Consider the following 27924-nt stretch of genomic DNA (forward strand, 5'->3'; position numbering starts at 1 on the left):
TTGTTACACCACACACCCGTTACGACCTGCCGAGTACACTGTGTACTGTTTGTGAAGTTATCAAGACTATATGAGGCACTTCTGCTGGCAAACCATTCAACCAGTTCCTTAACCAGCAAAAACCATTTTGTTCACTACTTTGACAGGAGTCAAAAGGTCAGAAATGTATTTGGAAAGGTGGAAATTTATTTCAAAATGTGTAGAAATGTGGAAATTACATGCTCAGAGCTGAAATTTTGAAATTTTGTCAATGAGATTTAGAGTGAAGGACCCCTCAAATTGAATCCTAGATGATGATTAGAGTGTTACTTGAGCAATTACTGTTGTCACTGATGGTTCCTTTTGTGAAGTCACATCAGGGGTACCAACCTGTAACACAAGGTTCCATCTTGGGTCCTATCCTGTGTTTACTATAACATATCATAACTGAAGACACTGATACCCAGATGAAACTCTTCACAGACGATTGTTTGATATACAAAAAGTTATTCATTGACCACCAAACACTCCAACAGGATCTAACAATATTGTCAAAAAATTGCTAATGGCTTTTAATGTTAGTAAAATAAATAAATTTTTAACCACATAGCAAAAGTTTGTAATGAATGTTACCTCACTGACATCACTGAACAACACTTGTATCTCTTGGATTACATTATAGACTGTCATGGAAACCACACAGTTTTATTACAATGAAATCCTCGGCATTGTCCTAGACATCTTCGTGAGCTAACATAATATCAATTTGTGATACTCATAATAAAGTATTGTTCACCAATATGAGATCCTTACCACCAAACCCATATAAATCAAGTTGAGATGGTCCAGCATAGAGCTGGTAAACCCATGGAGAAGAAATCAATGTAACAGCGTCACACACATCCTTGAAAACTAACTTGCTAATGGTAAGACTGGTCTTACTAAAATACTACATGAGTTATTACTTTCCCATGAGATCATCTGTGTTGAGGACTTGATATTCACACAACTTTAAACTAGCACCCTACAAAGAATTGATGTATACAAGTATTCCTTCCTACCAAGAACAGTACCAGATTGGAATAGGCTTGTTTGAGTCAAACAGTGTAGAAGTATTTACCGTAATTTGCTTTGTCTTTATGCAAAAAAAAATTCGTGATGAAAATAGTTTCATGATTTACATGAATGACTGCTCTATTAGAGTAGTTTGGTCTTATGTAAATTCTGACTAGGTTCTGAATACACTGAACTATGACTGAACCAAGCACATGTAAGGTGTGTCACTTAGCCGTAATCTGAACAGCTTATAGGTTGATCAACAACAAGTTCAGCCCAACTAGATGGTGCTAGCTATTTGCTCTCAGGCTGGAATACTTTACAGTAGTTTTCTCTTGTTCACTGATCAAGATTGTGGTAGTTGTGATGCATGTCCAAGAGTACATAATAACAACTCCCTATTATTAGAATGTGATGTTTTGAACTTCAACAACTACACAAACTATGATTACAAAGATGACAAGTGATATGGTCCATTCCTTTAGATTGGGGAATCCCCACCCTCTAATTGGTCACATGATCTCTAGTTGCTATCTTGAGCAGGTCTAGTTCATGTTCTAGCGATGTCATCATCTGGATCGTGTGATCTGTATCATACTGTAATGTGGATCACATGATCATCATGTGATACAGTAACAAACTAGCCATACCTTCTTTATCACACTCAGCACACCCTGCAGGGACAACCTAGCTGCAGACAAGTTGGAGTGGGTGGGGCTGTGTTTCCTGCACACTATGGGATATAATATCATGACATGGTCATCATGTACTTGTGTGGTTACCATGGGAATATTGTAATGATACATCAACAATTTGTTTACACTTGTCAACATCTTTCTCCCACCCCACACTAAACTTCTTAATACTCCTCACAGCTTTTTGTAGCTCCATCACTACCTGTATATATCATGTGTCTAACATCACCTCATATAATAATTACCTTCTCATAATTAGGACAACTAGCCTTGAGGTGCATGTGAGCACTCAATTGCCACACCTCCCCACTACAGGTCACCTGATCAATAATGATGTCATTATCACATGATAACATCACTGGATCACCTGAGCTGTAACTCTTGCTAATAATGTTGATACTTTATCATGTAAATCGTTGTCATCATGGCAACCACTGGTTGCTGCTTCCACCAGATGATGTAATATCTACTGAGAACATTAGTTACTATGGTAACCTTAATAGATCACATGATGCACCTCAACATCACAGAATTTCTCTTTCAAGTCTAATAGTCGATGGTATGCTGATATGGCTTCATTGTAGTGCCCTGTTTCTGTGCTAACCTGTACTAGGGGTGGGGCTTGATCACATGAGCTCATTAACTACACCCACCAGCAAGTAATTCTCCCATATTCTCCAGTTGTCATAGCAACCCTTCACAGCCTCCAACAAACAGTGGAAAGCCTTCTCCCTATGATCACCATCAATATAATGTAGTAATTGGAGAATTCAGGTACAGTAGACATGGTACTTTTAGAGGGGTGTGATTTTGCAACCGCTCACTTTCCATCATATTTTTAATGGGATGCTTAGATACTGTATAGGGGGGAAAGGGCAAAAGTTTTGTGGTAGAGGGAGAACAAACTTATTCACAGTAAAACTTTCGTGGTGGACGAAAGTATAACAGCGCCCACTCAAAATGTTTAGCCGTGCACGTAAAAATGCATTTATCGATAAGTGGGCATGGCTCAAGATGATTACTGGCACCTAACAATCGGTTAAAGTGGGTCTGGCTCTACATTGCATGTACACACAGTCACAGCAATGTACATGGTTTCGTGCATGCCTTCAGACTGCGGCAACACACCTTACTGAATGGGTGTGGCTCCACATACAACTATCTACAAACAGTGATGCACAATCCAAATAAGTGGGTGTGGCTCATGAAATAAGCTGGGCTGCTGCAAGACTTTCCACTTGGATTCTCATCAAAACTTTCCCCCTATATGGTATTCCCCCTATATGGTATTCTAATATATTTGACTATTTTCACAACTAAAATTTCATAAAAGATATCCCATTCACAAAATTGGTGAAATTTTATATACCTCAAACAATGCCACATTGTGATATATACAACAAATTTAATGATCACAAGTAGAAGGGAATAGTAGGGATGACAACTAGTAGTGAAACAAGGGAGGTCACCTACACCTAAGATATACTAGTAGACAGTTAAAATGCTCAAAAGACACATTTGAACTTGATTCTACCCACCAAGGTGTAGTGAAGGTGTAGTGAGGATGGTTTGTGGTTACTGAGAAAATACACACCTCCATGATCCCTAATATACAGTACATGATTACTAACTTTTCATTTCTCTTCAAATGAACTGCTGATAAGTTGTTCCAGGCCTCAGCATTCTGTGGGGATCATGTGATCGAGACCTGACACACCCACATATTATCTTACGTCACTATCCAACAAGACACACCTCCTAAATGCCTTCACTGCTAGATCATGATTGGCTAGTTTTAATGCCGCATGTCCCAGTGAGAACCACACACCCTCCTAAACAAATCAATGATATGTAGTTGATATTTAATCCCTACTTCAGTCTATACCCAAGACTGAATTAGGAATTAAATGTTCACTAGTATATCTGCAGGTGTAGGCAACCATTGTTGTTTCCCTACTTTTTTCAACGATCCCTAATCAAACTTAAAATTCCTTATACTTGTTTGTAACATTAATATGACTGGTGAACCCACACGTACCACATCAAAAGAAAGGATGTTCACTCCAGCTATCAATTACTAGCTCACTAAGTTCAGCTCGATACATACCACTACAAACAAAGAACAGTAGAAACACCTCTGCAACCAATCCAGTCACCGTGACACAGACAATTCACGAGCCCCAAATATCAATTACTGACTCAAAAAGTGATGATCATTACACTTTCAGTCCATCACACAACATTACAAACAAACAACAGTGAACACCTCTGCAATCAATCCAGTCACCACAGAAAATACGGATGATTCCTGTTAACAAATGTATCACGCTACCGTGAATTGACACCTTGGGATGTCAGCATAAAGAAATGGGACACAAAGGAGGACAAAGGTAAGTCAAGTCCATGATTTGTGCACTTTCACACCTCAGATCAAAGGAGCTACCCGGGCTACATTTCATATGTAGCCCAGCTAGCCGGGCTACATACGAAATGTAGTCAGGATACAACTGGGCAGTGATTATATAGACGTTGAGGTTGAAATTGATTGTAGGGATTAAACTCACGTGATTAGGATGCACGAGTTGGATTTTGCTATGAAAACCACTCAGGCGGAGAGTTTTGTTATCCTTGGCATTCTACGGGTTGAAAAATGTTGGGCTAAGCTGAGCAAGAGCGCTATAACTTATTCAGCAATCATTTATCCGCACGTTTTCGAATACAGAAATGTCCCCATCACGAAGCTACCACTCTGCATGGAGTAACCACTCTACAAGCAAGCTTACCTATCTAGGCCTTTAGTGAACTTTGTAATAGTTCCATAAACAATTCAATAGCACTAAATAAAACACTAAACTCATGTAACCAAAATTCTCCGTGAATTCTCTAGGATATGTCTGTTTATTGTAACCAAACGTAACCAGAATGTACTAGCTGCTGACCCATATCAAAAATGTTAGGTATGCATATATAATACATCCAGTGGCTGCGCTCATACTGGCTTGGGTGATTGATCACCCTGTACAGGCTATCAGCCTGATAAGTGTTGCATTCAGTGTAATACTGAAGGCACTTTTGGGTTTGATTATACCTAACCAATACTGGCAAGGTGCCAGGATGGCATTGTGAAGCTGGTTTTAGGATAAGTTTTTAGGCCAGAAAAACCCCAACCTCCATGATCCCTAATATACAGTACTGTAACTGTATGATGACAACACATCTACTAACTTGTAGAGATGATATCGCTAATGACAACTGAAGACTCTCCACACACTCTTTATACTATCATCAGTATCCATAGTAACTGATAAACATTACCATAGCAACACACCTTCTCCTTGTGCAAGTACAACATTCCTAATGAACGTTGAGCCCTACTGTTACGTTGCCTTGACAACTGCCATGCCTTCTGATAACAAACTTCTTCCTATTAATGACTACCATAGGAGATCACATGATCATCTTGTTACCTGGGTAACATCACCAAGGAGACACCATAGTAATGGAGTCTCTTTTATCTTCAGTTGTTCACGAAGAACGCTTTCTGCCTATAGGGAGGAATTGTTACTACAGTAACCAACAATTTACCATGTAAACCTTTCGTAGTCTGCCAACATTCTGCAGACACATCACAAGTCCATCCCATAATTGTAGCCGCTCATAGATAAGTAAAGCATCATTAGAACAACCCAACGACACCAAACAATTGGCTAGATCATGCTGGAGTGAGCTAAGATCACATGATCCATACAGTGGGTGTGGCTACTACCTCAATGTTCCAGTGAGGAGAGAGAGGTAAACAATGAAATAGCCTCAGGCGATGTTTAGCCTGTGTGTAATATAACATACAGGTAAACAATGAAATAGCCTCAGGCAATGTTTAGCCTGTGTGTAATATAACATACAGGTAAACAATGAAATAGCCTCAGGCAATGTTTAGCCTGTGTGTAATATAACATACAGGTAAACAATGAAATAGCCTCAGGCGATGTTTAGCCTGTGTGTAATATAACATACAGGTAAACAATGAAATAGCCTCAGGCGATGTTTAGCCTGTGTGTAATATAACATACAGGTAAACAATGAAATAGCCTCAGGCGATGTTTAGCCTGTGTGTAATATAACATACAGGTAAACAATGAAATAGCCTTAGGCGATGTTTAGCCTGTGTGTAATATAACATACAGGTAAACAATGAAATAGCCTCAGGCGATGTTTAGCCTGTGTGTAATATAACATACAGGTAAACAATGAAATAGCCTCAGGCGATGTTTAGCCTGTGTGTAATATAACATACAGGTAAACAATGAAATAGCCTCAGGCGATGTTTAGCCTGTGTGTAATATAACATACAGGTAAACAATGAAATAGCCTCAGGCGATGTTTAGCCTGTGTGTAATATAACATACAGGTAAACAATGAAATAGCCTCAGGCGATGTTTAGCCTGTGTGTAATATAACATACAGGTAAACAATGAAATAGCCTCAGGCGATGTTTAGCCTGTGTGTAATATAACATACAGGTAAACAATGAAATAGCCTCAGGCGATGTTTAGCCTGTGTGCAATATAACATACAGGTAAACAATAGAATAGCCTCAGGTGATGTTTAGCCTGTGTGTCATATAGCATACACAGTGTTGGAAGTAACACGTTACTTATGTAACGTGTTATGTATTATTACTTTTGTGGTAACTAAGTAACATAACGAAATACGCTATAAAAACAGGTAATATAACTGAAGTTACTTTACTTACAAATGTAATGCGTTACTAAGTAATATAGTTACTGTAACGAGTCTAATATTATGTAATATTATTACTACAAGTAACAAAGTTACTAATCTCATTAGTAATCCACTGAGTAACACCTAGCCACAACGAAGTATTGAAGCCTAATGAATGAAGCTTATTTACCAGCTTCTTACTTATAACCCAGATTTGTACATTGTCCAACAACGTAATCATGTCACGTGATAAGGTGGTAGTTTCACACATGACAGCTTAAGGCTGTGGACACAAAGTAATATAATATGTAATATTATTATAGTTACTTTATTTTATGGGTAATATGTCTAAGCAGTTCAGTTGTAAATAACATGTAATATGTAACTAGTTACTTTTTAAAAGTAACTGTCCCAACACTGAACATACAAGTAAACAATGAAATAGCCTCAGGTAATGTTTGGCTATGTGTAATATAACATACAGGTAAACAATGGAATAGCCTCAGGCAATGTTTGGCCTGTGCGTAATATAACATACAGGTAAACAATGAAATAGCCTAAGGCAATGTGTAATATAACATACAGACAGAGTTGGGGGTAAGGCATTACATATAACATTACTTTTACAGTAACGAGTAATATAACGTGTTACATGACAAAGTAATGAGTAATATGTAACAGATATTACATACGAAAATTGTAACGAATGTAACATGTTACTTCCTTTTAAGGCGTATTGTATCCAGGCACATGATTGATTGTATTCTTGGTCCAGACAAGACTGGAGATAGCATTATAGGCATGGACAAAGAATGATAGTGTATGGGGACTCTTGGGGAGTGCCCTTGAGGCTAAGATACAACAACAAAGTATGTATTTGTGGCTGAACTACACCAGAGAAAAACTTGTGTCACTTGTAGTTGTAGGCTGGTAACTTGTATTTAGAAGGTTGGACTTGCTGTATAACAAGGGGGTGACACACAGGCACTCACTGTAGGTAGATCTGCAACAGCGGTTAAAATCTTGTATTGGAAATGGTAAATTTCACGAGGCGAGCACTGCTACCCACGCTATTCCCAGTTAATACCATACCTGCTGCATATACAATGAAGGAATTTGTCACTATGTACTAAACACGCGTCAACACTTATTGGTGCTACATTGTTAACATAGATTCTAACCAATGAAATTGCAATTACAACTTTTTCACTGCTACCAATGAAATATGGGATAAATTTCACTGCTACTGTTGAGACTTTTGTATGGGCAGTGAAACAGGAAATAGTTCTGTTGCAATAATATGTAACTAGTTACTTTTAAATAACTGTCCCAACACTGCAGAGGCCAAACGTCACCTGAGGCTATTCCATTATTTACCTGTATGCAGAGTTGGGGTCGTTACACTAAAAATGTAACTAGTTACATGTTACTCGTTACTTTTACATGATGTAGCGTGCTACAGTTACACATTACTTACTGAAAAAAGTAACGAGTTACATATTACTGGCTACTCTGAGGGTTGTAACTAGTAATAATATTACATGTTACATTTGTTCATTACAAACTATAACAAGGGGGTGACACACAGGCACTCACTGTAGGTAGATCTGCACCATGGTCAAAGTCATAAGTCAAAGGTCAAGGCCACTAAATTTGTGCCAAGTCAACAGTCAAGGGTGAAAATTCCAACCCACAATCGAAAAGTACTGAAATATCGTCGCTAGGTCACCAGTCAAAGATTGAAAAAGGCTCCTAGTCACAGGTCAAAGCGAAATTTCGGATCGGTCACACGTGGTATTTATCCCAAATTTCACTGCTACCCATGCTATTACTAGTACATATTATATTACTTTGTGTCCGCAGCCTTAAGCTGTCACATGTGAAACTACCACCTTATCACGTGACATGATTGCATTGTTGGACAATGTGCAAATCTTGGTTATAAGTAAGAAGTTGGTGAATAAGCTTCATTCAGTAGGCTTCATTACTTCGTTGTGGCTAGGCGTTACTCAGTGGATTACTAACGAGATTAGTAACTTCGTTACTTGTAGTAATAATATTACATAATATTAGACTTGTTACAGTAACTATATTACTTAGGTAACGCATTACATTTTGTAAGTAAAGTAACTTGAGTTATATTACCTGTTTTTATAGCGTATTTCGTTATAATACTTAATTACAACAAAAGTAATAAATGTTATGTAACGCGTTACCCCCAACACTGGGCCTCTGAGTAATATAACATACAGGTAAACAATAGAATAGCCTCAGGTGATGTTTGACTTGTGTGTAATATAACATACAGGTAAACAATAGAATAGCCTCAGGTGATGTTTGACTTGTGTGTAATATAACATACAGGTAATCAATGGAATAGCCTCAGGGGATGTTTGGCCTGTGTGTAATATAACATACAGGTAAACAATAGAATAGCCTCAGGGGATGTTTGGCCTGTGTGTAATATAACATACAGGTAATCAATGGAATAGCCTCAGGTAATGTTTGGCCTGTGTGTAATATAACATACAGGTAAACAATAGAATAGCCTCAGGGGATGTTTGGCCTGTGTGTAATATAACATACAGGTAATCAATGGAATAGCCTCAGGTAATGTTTGGCCTGTGTGTAATATAACATACAGGTAAACAATGGAATAGCCTCAGGGGATGTTTGGCCTGTGTGTAATATAACATACAGGTAAACAATAGAATAGCCTCAGGGGATGTTTGGCCTGTGTGTAATATAACATACAGGTAATCAATGGAATAGCCTCAGGGGATGTTTGGCCTGTGTGTAATATAACATACAGGTGATTTAAGTAGTATTACACAACCAACATAGTGACAATAACCTCTAGGGTGGGCTTTGGGGGCTGAACCCCCCCCTTCACTTTTAGGCTTTACTTGATCAATATGCTGAGGATTATAATGAAATTTTGTCTTAGCATAATTATCTGATCACTAATAATACAAATACTCATAAACCACTTTATAAACATCTTTCCAAGGTATTATCAGTGGATTTATGGTAAAGTTTATGCAACAAGGACCCGGATCAGCATTGGAGGTGTACAAGATCGAGATACTCTAATAGAGCAGTCACCTAACTACTCTAATAGAACATTTAATGTAAGCATAATAGTTGGTTCTTGGTTTTCCAAATCTGCCTGCACCTATACATACAATGAAGTGCATTGGTCTGCTTAAAAGGCTTGTACATCTACTTGTGCAGTTATTACTGGTACCGGTATACTTAATTCAGGTACACAATTTCCATTGAAAATAGTCAAACTACTCTCAGATCCAATCTCGTATCATTCAAATTTCAAAATTTTCCAGTTTCAACATTATTATTCTATCATGCATGCGATTGTGAGAGGGTGCATCATGTACTTGGTTGTCTGAACCCTACCCAAACCTTTCCCTTAGCAAATGCTGCAGAGAGCCATATATATCTAAAGGCAGTATATAAATATCTACAGCAGAAATATACATTTTAGGTGGAAATGTCTCCAAATTGCTGTATTTAGCATCTATTTTTCAAAAATTTCCTGGGGGCATGCCCCCAGACCCCCCTAGTTCCAGCATACTTCACATGCTGGCAGGTGTACTTTGCACACCTCCACCCCAAGAGATTAGTACCTTTATAAATCTAGATCCGCCTCTGTTATCATAAGTGACATGGTTAATTGCTAGTACAAAATGAAATTGGGTTCAGAGTAGTGATGTGCAAAATGTGATATATCATGATAAAAAATTATATCATGATAAATTTTTTTATATCATGTGATATGATATAGAATCTTTATAATTATCGTGATATAAGCCATGGACTCTTGATTTTAGCTATAATTTTAGAAAAATGTACCCAAGATGTCATACTTTTTTTGATAAAAGAGCTTGCAATGTTGTATGCTAGTCATGTGCCATGTTGTATTGTACTTCTAGTACATCACTGCTACAAGTGTCATCAGTGTAAATACACTAGCTGAGTGATGAGTTGTATATCATGATATATATATATATCGTATCGTGATACATTCTGTGCAATAATCGTGATAGGAAAATATCCTATATCGTATACCACTAGTTCAGAGAAGCTAGTTGGGTGTTTAGTGTATATTGTGTTGAGGCAATAGTAATCTCAAGACACTGATACAGACACACCGACATACACACAGTCAAACAGACCTCTGGTTGCCGATCACTGAATGCTTTCATTAACACCTATTACATAATACAATTAAGAGATCACATGATCAGCCACACTCACTTCAAGTTGCATCATACAACGTTCCACTCTTCTACGGTTATTACTCTCTAATTTACACCGCTGAGTCAGAGCAGCAACTAGCCCCGCCCAACAAAATGTCTGTCTTTGTTTCACTGCAACCTGCAGTTACAAGTGTAAGTCAGATATTCTAATAGTTTCACTCACACTCAGATAAGCTTGTATTTCTTCAGATGTGATCTTGTGAGGAGGTGTGGTCTTGTATAGGTGTGTACTACATCATTATGACATCATCAAGGGGGTGTGACCTAACTTGTGAGCTGGTCAGGTTTTTATGTATACATAATTATGGACAACTATCATAACCAGTTTAGCTAACACCACCCACCATTTTAGTAATTGAGACAGCAGAACAGATGTCACTTAGAGCAAACGTTGTTTCTGGAAAACAGCATAGTAAAACTGCTAGTCCCTGTGGGTGTGTACTGGTCCCTTGTGGGTGGGTGTGGTCTCTTGTGGGCGTGTGCAGTATCTTGTGGGTGTGTGTGTGTGCTGGGCAGTAGTCTGGCTGTGAGGCTGCTGTACACTCCATGAGACAACTTTTCTCATCTTCAGATGTTGTTTGGATGATGCATCAAATACATTCAACTGTTTGAATGGTCAGACAACATTGCGCAATACTGACACTATGTCCATCATTATCTACCAATTTATACATTGGAGGTGAAACACTGCCACTATCAGAGAAGGGTACAACTCAGGGGGATCCCCTTGGCAATGCCCATCTATGCTTTGGGAGTTGTTCCTTTACTTAGACCCTTTTCATGTTTATTACACCATAGATACTATACTAATAACACCGGATTGGCCATGCTATTAACCAAGCAGGTTGTTCAAGTTTAGAAACGACAATGATAACGTTATGTTTTACCGAAGCATAACCAAACACATGTAACTCATGTTAGCTTCATGGTACAGAAAAGATATTCTTACTGTCCATGACATGGTAAGGTGAATCCATTGGAGTTTTCCTGCCATCTTGGCATTTCCTTTTGCACTCGGCCATCATGTGCATCAGGGGTTGTTGTTCCTCCTCTGGTCATCCCCGTAAGGGTCATATACCAACCTCAGTTGACCTAGCACTGGGGGAGGGATGCCTCAGGGTTGTCTACGCCCCCTTACAGTTACAGCATGGTGGCCATTAGGGCCAGTTCTTCTATCCTTTAAAAATAAAGAAGAAGCGCCTCTGTAATCAATCCATTGTAGGGAAGCCACCACACAGCAAATCAACACCTTGGGCTGTCAACAAAAATAATTGAAAGTAAGTCCATACTGCGGTAAGCCAAAAGGAACCTGTCGGACTGAAGTGACATTAACAGTGAAAAAATCAAGCACATAGCCTTAGTTGTTATTGTGTTATGTTTGTCTGAAGGCATTCAGTTAGTCAGTCAGTACAAAAAATCATTGAAAAATATATATTGTACTTTACGTGGGAGGATCAAAGCGATGCTGCGTATCATATTGTCCATACAGTACTAATCAGCTACATAACTGTACTGTATGAGTCATACAGTACAGTTATGCAGCTAATTGGGCAAATACAGTACAGTTATGTGGAGAATTTATTTAAGGAATGTTATGTAAACAACACACTGTAAATCGCTAAAATCTTTTGTAACATTAATATGACTGGTAAACCCACACATACCACATCAAAAGAAAGGATGGTGCCAGAGTTAGTGTTTTCGTCTGCACATGCACCCCAGTTATCAATTACTGGCTCAAAGCTTTCAGCTAAGTTCAGCCTGATACATACCACTACAAACAAAGAACAGTGAACACCTCTGCAACCAATCCAGTCACCACAGAAAATACAGATGATTCCTGTTTACAAATGTATCACGCTACCGTGAATTGACACCTTGGGATGTCAGCATAAAGAAATGGGACACAAAGGAGGACAAAGGTAAGTCCATGATGTGTGTATTGTACATACTGTGGTATACCAAGAGGCACGTTTCAGGATGAAGTGACATCAAACAAAGAATATAATCAAGCCTGTAGCCTTACTAGCTATCAAGTTACGCTTGCCTGAAGGAATCAGTCAAGGCAGTTATCAGTAGAAATTCCATTGAATATTTCTTTTTAAAAAAATTTGTAACAATCTATTGGAAACATTTAGGGTAATACTGAAGGAACTTTTGGGCTTGGTTATACCTAACCAACACTGACAAGGTGCCAGGATGGTATTGTGAAGCTGGTTTTAGGATAATTTTAGGTCAGAAAACCCCAAACCTCCATGATCCCTAATATACAGTACTACAGTACCGTATGATGACAACACAGCCACTAACTTGTAGAGATGATATCGCTAGTGACAACTGAAGACTCTCCATACACTCTTTATACTATCATCAGTATCCATAGTAACCGATAAACATCACCATAGCAACACACCTTCTCCTTGTGCAAGTATAATATTCCTAATGAACGTTGAGCCCTACTGTTACGTTGCCTTGACAACTGCCATGCCTTCTGATAACAAACTTCTTCCTATTACTGACCACTATAGGAGATCATCATTTTGTTACCTGGGTAGCATCACCAAGGAGACACCATAGTAACGGAGTCTCTTTTGTTTTCCGTTGTTCACAAAGAACGCTTTCTGCCTATAGGGAGGAATTGTTACTACAGCAACTGACAATTTACCATGTAAACCTTTCATGGTCTGCCAACATTCTACAGACACATCACAAGTCCATCCCATAATTGTAGCCGCTCATAGATAAGCAAAGCATCATTAGAACAACCCAATGACACCAGACAATTGGCTAGATCACATGATCATAGCATAATGACATAAAAAGTTAAAATTTTGAAAAGTAGACAAATTTAGTGTGCCAACTACCTGTTTCTGTAGTGCTGCTCTTCTGGTCCATCATATCTGATTTTCACCATATGGCCTGCAGACAAGTCAGCCTGACATCTTGTCCATAAATATTTGGAGTGGCTTTGTGAAATGTTGGTTCAAAAGGTCTTGAAATAAGCAGTGAACATGGATACCAGTAGAGTGAGACACTATGATGTGTTGGTAGCTGGATCCAACCACCACTTGCTCAATCCAGGCTAGTAAGACACTTTCACATTGTCACACTAGAGCAACACACATAAGGATATACTCTAAACATTACACATACTCTGTTGTAAAGGTGACTTGACTGTAGCTAACCTCATGATATGGTGTATTGTAGTTGTTGGATTCAGTACAAATGCCAGTCCAGGATTATCTGTCTCGTCGTGACAACATGGACAAGGTCCAAATTCAACCTACAAATCAAGAAATATGACCCAACTATGGAATCACATGTGTTAATGTCAAACAATGTTAATACATTGGATTGTCATGTTAAGTATTGCATTTACAACACAGAACACTCCTTAACACAACCAGTTAATACTAAACTGACAATAATTCCCCATTGATTGGTAACTGAACTGATCCCTATTAACCATGTAACTTTACGACACATCTACTTAAAGAGTGAATAATGTGATAAAGGAGAGTGTCCCACTGTTGAATAGCTTGTCCGGTACAAGATAGTTAATTAATTCCTCACTGTCAAATTTGTAGAGACTCCAATTTTACTGCTTCTAAACTGCTACAATTTACACACCATACCATATAATCCACATATCTACTTACTTGCTATAGAACAAGGAATTTGATTACTGAGTTGCTGTTTGCTGGTATGTTGAGAAGAATCTTGTCCTTGATAGTAGCTCACTGGTGAGGTTTGGTGTTGTAGAGTAATAACAGTCACTCCTACACAATCATGAGATGTGGACACACAAGGAGGATCAGTCCATTCATTGGATAGATGGTTATATTGTTCAGTGATAAGATATGTAAGTGCTACCATCATTACCACCCACAGCATACAGGAAGCCATCAAGTACTGCTAGTACAAGACCACTACGACAAGATAATATGTGACACACTTCAGTCCACTGGTCCATACTGGGATCACAACACTCTACAGAGTTGTAACGTGATGTGCTGTTGCAACCTCCCACAACATATATCTTGCCACCTGTCACAGCTGCTCCAGGTACTTACGATGTCCTTACATTGGAACAATAGTTCTCCACTCTTCAATGGAGAGGTACTCCAATAGCAAACAAGTACCCTACAATGACACAAATAATATCTAGCATTAGCATTATTAGACATGCAAGCTACTCTAAGATTGATGTGTATATAGCAATTAATTGTGCAATAAATTCTTTTCAAACTGTAGTTTGCCAAATCTTTGCTATTGAATGAGACATTGCCTACTGAGATGAAGTAGGAAAACATAACATGACAGAGATGTTATGGTGACTTTATGAGTTCTAATGAATAATTCAGTAGTGAACGTATATTATCTATAGCATTGTTTAATTGTTAAGTGTGTTGTAGCCACTCCCTATTTACTGTCATGCTTGTGGATGGGAAGACAATGTGTTTAGTTACTCTTATCTGAACACTTTAAAGTTAACAACATCACATTAATTTGTGCTGTATGCAGTTCCATGTATTGTGATGAATGTGAGTGGTGGTACTATTTACAGTATGTAAACAAGAAAGAGTGTAGCAGCCAGATAAAGATGCAAAGACAATAAGGGGTCATGTTGCACAACTGATGACACTTACGAAGTTCATTTTTAAGTTGTTAGCTTTGCACAAGCAGTATACGTATAATTCAGTTAGAACACTTACTAGCTACCATGCATGTTGTAATTGCTCTCCTTGCTTATTGTACCCAATTGTGTTGTACACTGTCAGTTATCCACACTTATAATTGAGTATATAAGACCATCTGCATGTATCTGATAGCTATAAAGTAGCATACACAGTACCATTCATGTGAAGTTCTGCAGACATCGTGAGATCATGTACATAAGATTTAGGTACATCAGTAAGAATATAGTGGGAAATGCATGGACATGACAAGGATAAAATGCATGTGTGTATTGATGAATAAATTTATAGTTATACAGCTAAGCAGATTATTAGTATAGCGGGACAACAAAAAATTGTGAACTTTTTCATAAAGCCATGAAACTTTCCACACAAATAGTACTCCTCATGACATGTAATTTTAGATATAGTGCCATCGCTGATTTGACCTTTGGTGACCTTTATGGCCATTTTTGTACAGAAAATTGATCATTTTTGTTTTTAACTCCCTGAGGCAGTAATTAACTTGGTACCAAAATAAAGATCTTGTTGAACTAAACAACTTGGTTTTTATTTGAAGTCAATAAGTGAATTCATTCTTAAGGTATGAGTATTTTTATTAGCTGCAAAATTTGATAAATTTATGCATAATTATCTGCGCACAGGTAATTCACACCTCAAGGGCAGGTAAATTTATCAGATTTTGCAGCTAGTAAAAATAATAGTTATACGGGTACAATGTGGAGTCTATGAAACTTATACACCCGAAGGCCCGCTGTAGTGCACAAGCGAAGCGAGGGCACTACTAAGGGCCTGAGGGTTTATAAATTTCATAGACTCCACATTGTGCCCGTATAACTGCTTTAGACTCTATTTCACAGATTACTTACCTCATCCATGGCTGTTTCTGCTGTAGGCTCGGCAAAAGCGGCTGGTTTTCTTGCGATAACTGATACTAGCACCATGGAAACTATGCATCCTCACGTGACAAAATAATAGCGCTCGTTAAATCACTGTACGTGAACAATGCATGGCGATTGGATAAACCTAGATTTTGAGCATGTGTTATACTGTGCCTGAAGGCATGGAGTATTTAGAAAACAAGGTGGAGTATATGAGATTTATTACCCACCCAAAACAGCCTAAATAGAGTCTAAATGATCGTAACTTTGTAATGAAATCACCTAATGACTTCAAATAAAAACCAAGTTGTTTCTATCAGCAAGATCTTTTGTTTGGTACCATTTTTTAACAAGTTAAGTACTGCCTCAGGGAGTTAAAGACAAAAATGATCTATTTTCTCTACAAAAATGGCCGTAAAGGTCGAGAAGATACTTTTGTGCGTAATTTAATTGCAGTTTAAAGTGGTTTGTTAGAATTACACTTCCTTAGCTGTGCATAGCAATGTAATACAAGAATTACGAAATACACAGTATTTACAAATCTAATTATCTAACTGAATTAATATAGCGGTAGCATAAATATAAACCAATTAAGCCTTCATTCTCACATACAGGCTGCTTTTAGCATAAGCTTCTTTGCTCATGTGGGTATGGAAAGACAAACAAATATACAAACATACATACACACATACATACAAACACGCACACATTTTAGGGAAAACAATTTCAGTAAACAAGGCACATACCCACAGCTGGCCTTTGGCTGGCTGTGGGCGTGTGCCTGGTTCAAAAACTAGCTAGTGACATTGTATTAAATTTCAGACAATATCAAATGGTTTGTGTTAAAGTTCAACATCTTATCCAGAGTTTTTCCAGTGATAACCTGTTGTGTAGTCACTTAGTGTACCTGTTACGGGTATTTCTAACCGTCCTTCTGACAGATGTCATAATTATGTTGAAATCTAAAGTCACTCAGTGCAAATCTTGGTGTCACGTGGATCAACTTACAGCTCCTGGAATATGTGCCAGTTACCATCTTGTGATAATAGATCATAGCAACGGAGATAGCAACACAACTGATGTATATGTTGCAACAACCAAATTAATTACTTCTGGAACAATACGGAGCTTCCAATATCTTGTTATTAGTACAGACAAGAGTATATAATAGTAACCAACAGTGTTGAACAGTGTATTAGCCTGTGATTAATGATTGTGTAAAATAACACAGATATTTCAGCAACTGATCTTTATGCGAAATGGTAATTTGAAATGCGTACGTGGCAACGGGTCTTTGCCAATTTTCTGTGTTATTCAACCAAGTGTTCAACAGTTATTGTACAAGGAAAGTGTAGTATAAACAGCCAAGATAACTCCCTGTAAGTCCCTGTAACTCCCTGTAAGTCCCTACTTCATTTTTAAATTAACAATTTTTAAATACTAGTTTGTTTAGCGCAGGTAGTTACAGTGTAACTTGTGACTGTTCTATTAGAATATCACACATGACTGTTGTACGTATTAGAGTGACTGTTCTATTAGAGTATCTTGAGTCAACCAAGGCGTGGCAGCTAGCTAGACCAATAAGGGTGAGATCGTTTTGTTTACTGTTAAGTAAATAACTAGATTTTTAAAAGGTGTGGTCTCTGCACTCTGTTGCTATTAGTCCACGCAGTTCTTTATTTGATGGGTGTGGTCACAGTATCTTAATCGTGAAGTTGCAGATATATAGTTAGTGTACCTCTTATAGCAGCGCTGGGACTGAAGTACTTCTGAAATCCAGCTCTGAAATAATTTTGTGGTGTCTAAATATGCTGCTGATAGAAAGTGTTGATACAGAAAATAATCAACTCAATATGGTTTCATTGGATGAAGAAGACAAGCAGTCTGATTGAAGATACAAGAATCGACAAGGCACAGAGGACCTACACTCGTCAGAACCCCATAGACACATCCCACTGGTGAGTTTGTTATTGTGGTTTAAAATGGTGGCCGTGCGCTGCTTCGTTTGGCCTCTAAGCTTATGACTGTGGTCAGGCAGTGAGTGGAGTGAGTGAGGCAGACCAAATTTCAAGTTGTGATGATTTGTTTAAAATTCTATATCTGGTCACTGGTAAGTGTTTTCTGTTTTTAATGCTGTATTTCATGTTAGATGGACTAATATTATTCTGTAAAGGTAATTTTGTCGTGTAAGATGTCTCAAGGATGATTTTAGAAGGCAGCATTTTAGGCGGTACACGTCATTTTTGGGGATCCCTACTTTAAACAGTACTACTGTACTGTTTGATTAGTTATGTTGTAAATGTATTATAGTGATGTGTTCCTTTATCAGATGATGTTGACAAAGATGAGTTAGAGGAATAGTTGTCAGTACTAATGGATCAAGAGTTTGATACCATCTTAGAGGATGGCAGTACTTTACAGGTTAGCTGTGTCATGTGATCGGTGGATACCTCTATATAATGACCACCATGGGACCAATGGTTGTACTAATGTATGAAGCCAGACCTGGTCCCAATTAGATTTCAGTGTATTTCATAGTAATTAATAATTACACTAATTCAGTTACAACATGAACTCTTGATGCTCTTACTCTATGATATCACTTAATACCATCTTGTGTGTAATTGTATGTATATCACCTTATTAGGATGTTAAACTGAATTTGTGTCGAGAATGATTAATAAAGTGAGGATCAGTACAAGTGGTGAGGAAGTGTGACGTCCTATAACTATTGAGTAAGAATAGAGGCATCTTATGATGAGAGGTTGAGAAGACATGTTCTAGTTATTTTCTGCTTGTGGTGACATGAAGTCATTTGCTACTGCAGTGTACAAGAAGCTGGCTACCATGTTGGCTGACAAACATTGACTGACAAGCATGATATTATAGATGAATAAAAATTTTATAAAGGCCTTTTCACACTAATATTCATTGAATGCTGATCCAGCTGTGGTCATAGTGAAAGTGGATCAAATGTACATCAATCCATTTCACACTATGTGTGTAGTAACTGAATCCAATTCACTTTCATAATACACCCGATTACCTAACGAAAAATATAATATCAGAAAAGAGATACGTAATATAGTTTGTGTAGAGTTTGTGTTAGTAATGTATCCATTGACACAGTGAAGAAATCTATATGTCATGGATATGTATGAATGCATATGGCTTCCTACACAATGTGTGTGTCATCTACAAATAAATTATTTCATATACTACATCATATACATTAGTCCAGAGGAGATTGGTCACGTGTCATTCATCTCATGATCTCAAAGGAAGGGTTGAACTAATTCAACCTTCATACCTCTTAATATTATACGATTGTATATCCATACCAGAGTGTCCCAATGATATTACAAGCCTTCTCAGCACAATGCGCCGCTTTCCTAGCTGCTAAACAAGCCTTAACACATAGAACAATGCTTGATTGCATAATTTCACATCATAGGATTATGACACATAACCAACCTCCTCTGAGATTAGTGTGTGGACTATAGAGTAGCTAATCTGATGCACACACATCATTCACAACAACAAAGTCAGATATTGTGTAGTTGTAATGTCTACTGTAAACCATGGGATATCAGCAGTATGATGTCATGTTGTTTACACAATGTGGACAGACAATTATGGCTCTCTCAAATAGTTTTAATTTTTAACAAGATGACTCCATCCAACTTTAGGCTTTGCATGAAAAGGAAATATGGTTTATAGAAACTATATTCATAACAACAAATAACCTCTGGTATCAGCGCTATCTATCACTTTTTTATGCGCTTTTAGCTATGATTGCTTGTAGCTATGGTTGCTTGTAGCTATGGTTGCTTGTAGCTATGGTTGCTTGTAGCTATGGTTGCTTGTAGCTATGGTTGCTTGTAGCTATGGTTACTTGTAGCTATGGTTGCTTGTAGCTATGGTTGCTTGTAGCAAATCACGATTGTGTGTTTACAGGAAGAAGTAGACTATACTCACCACACAGAGATGCTATGTGTGATCTTCTAAGTCTAAGAAGTGCTGTTGAGTACTTGATTAATGCTGCAAAGGAGCTCACACAGCAGAATTCTGTAATTTTATTGTTATATGGCTTCTTTAGTATACGAAGCTGCTGCCAATTATGTAATGGCGAAGAGAACTTAAAGATTTTTTGAGGTGTAGTGTAGTTGGCGATGTGTGGAATACGAGCTTATTAATAGATCATGGACATGCAGAAGGACTCAGTAAACATGGCTATATAGTGTTTAGCACAAAATGGTGGATAACTTTGCTGTACATGAGTGAAACAAAATAATATTATAAAGTAATAATATGAAGATGAACAAACGGCGAATTTTAGTTTTGTCTCAAACATACGTACTGTTCACTTGATACTTACTAGTGGACCAATACTCATTGCCAATAACCACCAGAGGGTTGTTTTGAGTTGGAGGATGCTTTCCAAGGTGGTTTTTAGGTGTGTGTTCTATTAGAGTTTTTGCAAAAATCATGGGTGATCCCTATTATGAACCCACTATCGTATAGTCACATCTGGTTGAGATGTAGGCTTTGTTTCTCTGTTAAGGTCAGCTATTATGTGTTTGAGAGGACATTGTTCTTCTGTGTGTTTTCCTGTAATGGCTAGCATTGATCTAGCTTATTATGAGTAACTAGCATTGTTACCTGCCCTACGTGCAGGTATGGGTTATGTATGATTTGACTGTAATATTTAAAACCAGCTCAGTTATTTCTATCCTATTGTGCAGACAAAACAAAGAAAAATGGCTGTTTAATGGCTGGGAATGATAGGGCTTGAGCAGCAATATAAATGCAATTTACAGCATATTTCTGAGGTGTGAATAAACACAATGTATTTGCTGACAGCTCAGAAATGTGCAATTATGGGCATTTTGTAGGGTACAAACAACTAAGGTCACATGGCACATAGTTTTTGTGTTAGAAGACCCACCAAGAGTAGTGTTATTGATACCTTGGCTGTACTGTAGCTTATTACAGACAGGGTTATAATGCCAGAAAAATTTTTGAGGTGGGTATCATATTCACATGACATTCAAATGATCTAATCACGTGCTAGTAATTGTCCTCCAGCAGCAAGTATGACCTCAAATGCGCTTGCATGGGTTCAAACACAGTGTAACCTCAGTCAAAGTTGTCTTCAATCTCCCATCAAAGGTGGTAAATAGCTGATTATCATCACATCCTTTAATAATACTACCAACTCCATTATCCATGTCAAGCAGCAATAAATCATACTATTACCCTTATCACCCACATGCAACATTAACACTGGATTGTGCACCACGAAGTGTGGGCTACTGTCATTGAACTTTAACAACACTTACAACTACATACACCAACTACTACCTAGGTAACTACAAACTGGAGTGGGGGCTTAGCAGCAACTAATAATAAAGAAAAATAATAAATTTGGAACTGTCCAGCCCTAGACAGCCCCAGGAAAAAACCTGGTAGGCCTATTATTGTTTTTTTTTTGCCTACCAGGAAAAACCCAAAAATACTCCACTCGTGTGTGTATGCACAAAACTAAGTTGTCCAAAAAACTCCAGTTGGCACAACATTAACTACTGATGAATCCACCTACAGAGATAGTTAGGAAATCACGCTAATTAAAACATTACACTGGGAGGGTGGGCGGATACTCCACTTGTCTGAACACCTGTAGAATATAATAAACCCACTGCCATGCGAGTCACAACTGACAGAAAACACAATTACATCACAGCCGATACATTCCTTACCATGATACATTCCTTACCACATCCACATGAGCTGACCCACAATACTACCAGCACCAGCACCAGCAGATGGGTGTAACTACTTAAACAAAAACTTCAGTATAAACTACATTACGTGTTTTGCGATCCTCCCTAACTAATAGTGTCAAACAATCTGGGGAGCCTACTCTAGACAGTGCTACATAAAGCATTCCATGTGTGAAGCTCTCGTCAGTCATATCTACTCCTACAGCTTTAAAAGTTTGGCCTTGGCTTTTGTTGACCGTCATTGCAAAGCAAAGAGAAATAGGAAACTGCACACGTCTAAATTCAAAAGGCAATGTAGAGTTGCTAGGAATAAGTGGAATGCGAGGGATGATGATTTCATGGCCTGCATGCTTACTGTGGGAAATTTTGGCTTCTATACTGTTGGCAGAAAGTTTAGTGATCACGCACCTAGTACCATTGGTGACTTGTGGGGGGTCCAAGGAACGTAAAATTATAATTGGTGCACCAACTTTCAATGAAAGTAAGTGTGGAGGTAATCCTGAGACTTCTAAAGAATTTAAAAACTCTGTTGGAAACTCAACTGCCTGGGATTCATCTGGCACAGAGTCCAAGGACTTGTACTGGATGCACTCACCAGGCAATTTCTCCACCAGAGTTGTGTTGATGGTGCGGGTAGTTTTATTAAGAGGAGCCAAAATGCAACGCTCCGATAACCAAGCGATGTTTGTGAAGTTGGAGAGCAAGCCAGGATAAACTCTGGACACCAACTCATCAATGTCGTGTACAAAGGTACCCATGGTCTCAGGTAGCTGGACAACATCAAGAGTGTCATCCTCAGTAGGGAACCTGCCATCTCCAATGGCTAACAACTGGTCAGCAAATTGTCCAGCTGCTTGGTCCCCACAAAGGTACACTCTCATGTTAGTGTGTAGATGTTTAACAACCACACTGTCCCACAGTTGTGACTTCTTCAGACAGGCATCCACTATGTTACCTCTGGTGCCACGTTGAATAACTGGGAGGATTTGTCTGAAGTCACCACACAACAACATACAGATTCCTCCCATTGGTTGGCTGTTACCTGTCAGATCCCTAAGAGTGCGGTCCATAGCCTCAAATGCACGTCTGTTAGTCATTGGAGCCTCATCTACAACAATGGCTTTGGCTTCCTGGATGACTTTTCAGAGTGCAGTTCCTCTCTTAATGCTACACATCGGGATATCCATTGCATTCAAGTCAAGTGGAATTTTGAAGGTACTATGTAAGGTGCGACCTCCAGTTAACAGTGTGGCAGCTATTCCGCTAGATGCAGTGGCTAATGCTATTTTACCTTCAGATCTAAGTTTGGCAAGAATAAGGTTGATTAAGAAAGTCTTACCTGTTCCACCTGGAGCATCCAAGAAAAGCATACCTCCCTCATTCCTATCCACCATGGAACAAAAATACTCATACACTTCACGCTGGTCTGCTGTAAGCAAAGCTGTATTATGATCTACGTATGCTTGCTGTTCCCCTTGGTCATAGTCTATTTCCCTGCGGTACACTCTTGCAAACCTATCATTGTCCACTCTTTGTGGCTGAGGTAGGCCATACTCAGACAGCTGCCTACTTCCCATGGAAATGACTTTCTCCTGCAAGTCATTGAGTGCCAAGTTGAAAATGTCATCATTAAACTCCAGGTGTTCATCTCTGTGTAGGGTACGTTGGTGATATAAGAAATCTTCTGCCATTGCTTCCTTGTGGTTGTCATATATCTCCAGTGGGTTGGATGGTTCACACCAGGCCAGTATCACTGCAAAGAGGGTGCAAAGACTTGCTGGTGAGTTGCTGACTGCCGCCTCCTCCATAGCCAAGTGATACTGATTGTCATCTTCAAGAAGATCCAACTTGAGGCATGCCTCACGGAAGGAACTACAGAGATCACCATCAACAGTCCTCAGATCAGCAAATGACTGTGGACCCTTAACATTATGCAACAACAAACGTAGATAAAAGCATTCTCCTTGACGTGGGCTGATGGTGTAGACCCTACCTAAGGCTTGAGCTTGCTTAACACCAGGATATCCAGCCACATGTGTTCCCTGTTTTCTCCTGTGCCAAGACTTGTTCCATGTGTAGTACTCTGGAACATCAACATACAACAATGTCTTGGCAAAGTTGTCAACTTGACATAATGTGAAAAATTCAGTCAAAGTGGTCTTTGGAGGGTCTCCCGAAGCTTGGCCCCTCGCGGTGTCTTCAGTGAAGTAAACTCGCTGGCCATTTTCTAAATGAACAGCAAGTTGCTGTACAGTAGGGAACCTCTCATGGATGGGGAACTCCAGTATCCTCCAGGCAGCTTCGTGGCTGCTGATGTAGCGAGCATTCTGATACTCGGAGATCTCATCCACCTGATTTGAGCGCAGAGCAAATGTTGCCTGGTCACAACCTTTGTGTACATACTTGAGTACGTACTTGATGGAATTGATGGACATGCACAATTCAACATTGCAGTGGCAGTTTAAAGCTCGCAACAAAAACTTGTTGTACGGCACTACCCACCTGTTGTCAATGTCCTGAGTACAGTGACTGCCTCGTACATTCATGGTGATGGTACTTACCTGTCCACCATCTTCAAGATTTCTCCTCCTGTACATTGGGTAGCTATCAGTACCTTGTTGGGTCTCAGATATGAATGGTTTTGGGTATTTCTTACTACAGTGGCCATGTTCCATGCAAGGAGACGTAGGATTGATGCTACCACAGGGTCCATGCACCATGTTGGACATTACAATCTGGTGCAAGTCAGGGTCAATAGCCAGGTCAGGGATTTCAGCACATACGATGTCATCAATCTTATCAGGTGTTATCTTGTGTTCTGGAATTAACCACACCAAGAAATGAGCATGTGGTAGACCACGCTTTTGCCATTCTACTGAGTACAGCCAAGCCCGTGGTTTTCCAAAAATCATATCGGTTTTTAACATTTCTAACATTTTCTTAATCTTTAGTCTAAACACTCGAGCCACTAAGTCTGGACGATCCTTGGGCTCCTGACCTGGAAGCAAACTATTTTTAATTTCAGGCCAATTGGGATTACATGTCATGGTTATAAACAAATCAGGGTGACCATATTTCCTAACGTAAGTCATGGCATCTTGTTGGCGCTCATGCATGTAGCGTGGCCCACCTGTGAATGTCGATGGAAGGATAATCCTACGACCTACATTGCTAGGGTCCCCATCCCCATCTATGATTGCATCTCGTAGATCCTGATAACAGTCAGCACGGAGTGTCTTCTGCTCATGTCTCAGAAATTGTAACCGTTCAGTTTCAATTTTACAGTAGGCATCTACCAAGAACTGTTGGAATAGTCGCTTAGCCCTAAGCAACACAGATACATATTGCCTTACCATGATGTGGTAGCGGTAATACACTAAAGCCGTTAATTTTTTGTTATTAGCTAGTTTTAGGTTAATGTGCCATCCATCAGTACCGTGAGAGAAAATCAGTGGGTACTGCAGTGGATCATAGCCCCTGTGCAGTTCTGAAATACTATGCAAGCCACCATCCCTGTAGTGCAACACTATGTCTCTATTGTTTGCATTTTCATTAGGCATCAACACACCTACCTCATCACACATGGGACTATTGTACCTCCTGGAGTGCTCACCTGTAGGTCTCTTTGTTTCATTGATAACAATTTTAATATTTATTGGCTCATCCTGCTGGTCAAATATTTCTTTAGCCACTTTAAAAAGCTGTACATAGTGGTTGTCATGATACAATAGGTGATTAATACTACTAACAATGTCTGGCTTTAACCCATCAACTATTTGACACCTAGTGGCCACTTGAGATTCCTGATTGTCAATGAAATAAATTTGACAAAATTTTGGGGACTCACCTGTTGAGGGAACCATGCTACCAATACGATGGTATACCTGACCCTGTATTTTAAAGGAGGGGTTGAAGCCAGGGAAAGCTATCTCATTACAACCAAAGCTGGTCATTTGGAATGCACAATTATATTTACGTATGTTGTTTAGAAAATGTTTACCATCACTATCTGTACCCTCATACAGGTGCAGTAAGAACGGCTGTGGTTGAGGGAATGGCTCTAGTTGGACATTACCTTTTGAACAACAAAGGGACTCGGTTTCCCCAGGAAACTTTAATGCATCACAATGTGAACATTCTATGCTAAGTGTGCCTACATCAGTTGTGCTAAAGAAATTGTGTGGCTGGTAATTAAGGCCTCTAAAGCTAGGGTGTGTGCTTGCATGTACCTGATGTCTTTCTGTGTTCTCCATCTGCTGCTCTTGTGCACGGTATAGTGGATCAGCTCTTGCCAGCTGGTGCTGTGGTTGGTCGTGCTGTCGCTCCTCCCTCCTTGTAGTTGGCTCTAGGCGGGCATCTCTTCGAGCAGCTGCATCTCTTTGCTGTTCTTCGCTTCTCGTTACCGGGTCTAGACGGGCTTCACTTCGAGCAGCTGTGTCTCGTTGCTGTTCTTCACTTCTCGTTACCGGATCTAGACGGGCTTCTCTTCGAGCAGCTGTGTCTCGTAGTTGTTCTTCATTTCTTGTTACCGGGTCTAGACGGGCTTCTCTTCGAGCAGCTGTGTCTCGTAGCTGTTCTTCATTTCTTGTTACCGGGTCTAGACGGGCTTCTCTTCGGGCAGCTGTGTCTCGTAGTTGTGCTTGCCATCGTTTATTCCTGTCTTGTCGTTGAATTCGTTTGCGTCTCTTTGCCTGAGACGCGTGGAGTGAAGAAGTTGATCGCTTGAGCTTTGGCATTGTACTGTACAACACTATTTGAAACGTATGTAAAGCACGTATTGATTTGCTACAACAACACTCGAGTTGCCAGATGATGGGCGTTTAATTTCGCTGAAGTCCCGCCTCGATACGTGCTTTGCATGCCAAGATATGATGAGCTAAAAGCCGTGTTTTAAAAAGGTGTTCACAAAAAGGTACTAAGTAGAAAGAAAAAAATCTGTCAACACGTGGATTTGAACCCACGACCTCTTGCACGCTAGTCAGGCGTTCTACCACCTGAACAGTATGTGCTGTGGTTTTCAAAGGAATGTTGCTCAAGTTTTCTCTACACCTTGGCCTTCTACGCGCTGTAGAGACCGAACGGAAGCACGCGTGAACTCGTGATAACAATCTTAGAGTAGGCGTATGATGAGCGCTTCATTATCAGCACAGACTATGTCGATTCGCGCCAAGTCTGGTGAGTAAGCAGCGTGACCGTCAGACAGACAGACAGACATTTTCAGCTTTATATATATATATAGATATATAGATATAGATATAGATATATAGATATATAGATATAGATATATAGATATATAGATATAGATATATAGATATAGATATATAGATATATAGATAGAATATAGATATATAGATATAGATATATAGATATATAGATAGATATAGATATAGATATAGATATAGATATAGATAGATATAGATATAGATATAGATAGAAGATAGATATATATATATATATATATATAGAAGATATCTATATATATAGAAGATATAGATATAGATATAGATAGATAGATAGATATAGATGTTGATGCCCTAGAATAGTCTTGTGTTAACAGGTGTTGGTGTTATCCAGTTGTCCAGCACTTGACAGCCAGTACTGGGGGTGTGGCAAGGGCACATTTATCCCGGGAAAAGTACAAAAATATAAAAAAGTGTGACACTGTCATATAGACATTATCTATGATACTGTAGGTTGTGATCATCCTGTATTGAGAGATCTATTAGATCATGTGATACCATCAGTAGCAGACCACTGGTATTACCTGTAACTATAGTTACTGGACCCAAAATATGAAAATGAAATTGAAGAGGATTCAAAGAATGACATCAAAA

At 38.9% G+C, this 27924-nt stretch overlaps 2 protein-coding genes across 25 annotated transcripts in view; one reads left to right on the top strand and one right to left on the bottom strand.

Annotated features, from left to right (window-relative positions):
• LOC136263502 (CCR4-NOT transcription complex subunit 10-like) overlaps positions 1-27924 on the top strand; it is a 58179-nt gene that overhangs the window by 13394 nt on the left and 16861 nt on the right. The gene's annotated exons all lie outside the window — the stretch shown is intronic.
• LOC136263500 (tetratricopeptide repeat protein 27-like) lies at positions 1421-14872 on the bottom strand. Of its 10 annotated transcripts, XM_066058060.1 has the most exons (25): positions 14389-14872; positions 14303-14341; positions 13915-14012; positions 13594-13838; positions 13404-13516; positions 13277-13354; positions 13143-13220; positions 13040-13093; positions 10893-10959; positions 10728-10847; positions 10646-10681; positions 5497-5556; positions 5325-5447; positions 5198-5275; positions 5059-5154; positions 4956-5009; positions 3464-3562; positions 3362-3414; positions 2384-2462; positions 2248-2334; positions 2098-2196; positions 1976-2050; positions 1818-1932; positions 1686-1768; positions 1421-1632 (listed from the first exon to the last, which is right to left on the bottom strand). In XM_066058060.1, the coding sequence occupies exons 10-25, from the start codon at positions 10740-10742 to the stop codon at positions 1540-1542; spliced, it is 1245 nt and encodes a 414-aa protein (XP_065914132.1). In that variant the 5' UTR covers positions 10743-10847; positions 10893-10959; positions 13040-13093; positions 13143-13220; positions 13277-13354; positions 13404-13516; positions 13594-13838; positions 13915-14012; positions 14303-14341; positions 14389-14872; the 3' UTR covers positions 1421-1539. The 10 variants fall into 10 exon arrangements, with proteins under 10 accessions (XP_065914132.1, XP_065914130.1, XP_065914128.1 ...); XM_066058058.1 differs by having other exon boundaries at positions 13143-13354; positions 14303-14336; XM_066058056.1 differs by having other exon boundaries at positions 13143-13354; positions 13594-13811.

The sequence above is a fragment of the Dysidea avara genome, chromosome 8 (assembly GCF_963678975.1).
Source record: "Dysidea avara chromosome 8, odDysAvar1.4, whole genome shotgun sequence".
Lineage (NCBI taxonomy): Eukaryota > Metazoa > Porifera > Demospongiae > Dictyoceratida > Dysideidae > Dysidea > Dysidea avara.

Bases quoted from the DNA above. Each gene is read 5' to 3' on its own strand.
- LOC136263500 (XM_066058059.1), bottom strand. The intron at 5,276-5,324 runs GTTTACATGGTA...TCCTCCCTATAG, and splicing joins ATGTTGGCAGACTACGAAAG to GCAGAAAGCGTTCTTCGTGA. The intron at 3,563-4,955 runs GTTAGTAGATGT...TGATTTGTTTAG, and splicing joins TAGCGATATCATCTCTACAA to GAGGGTGTGTGGTTCTCACT.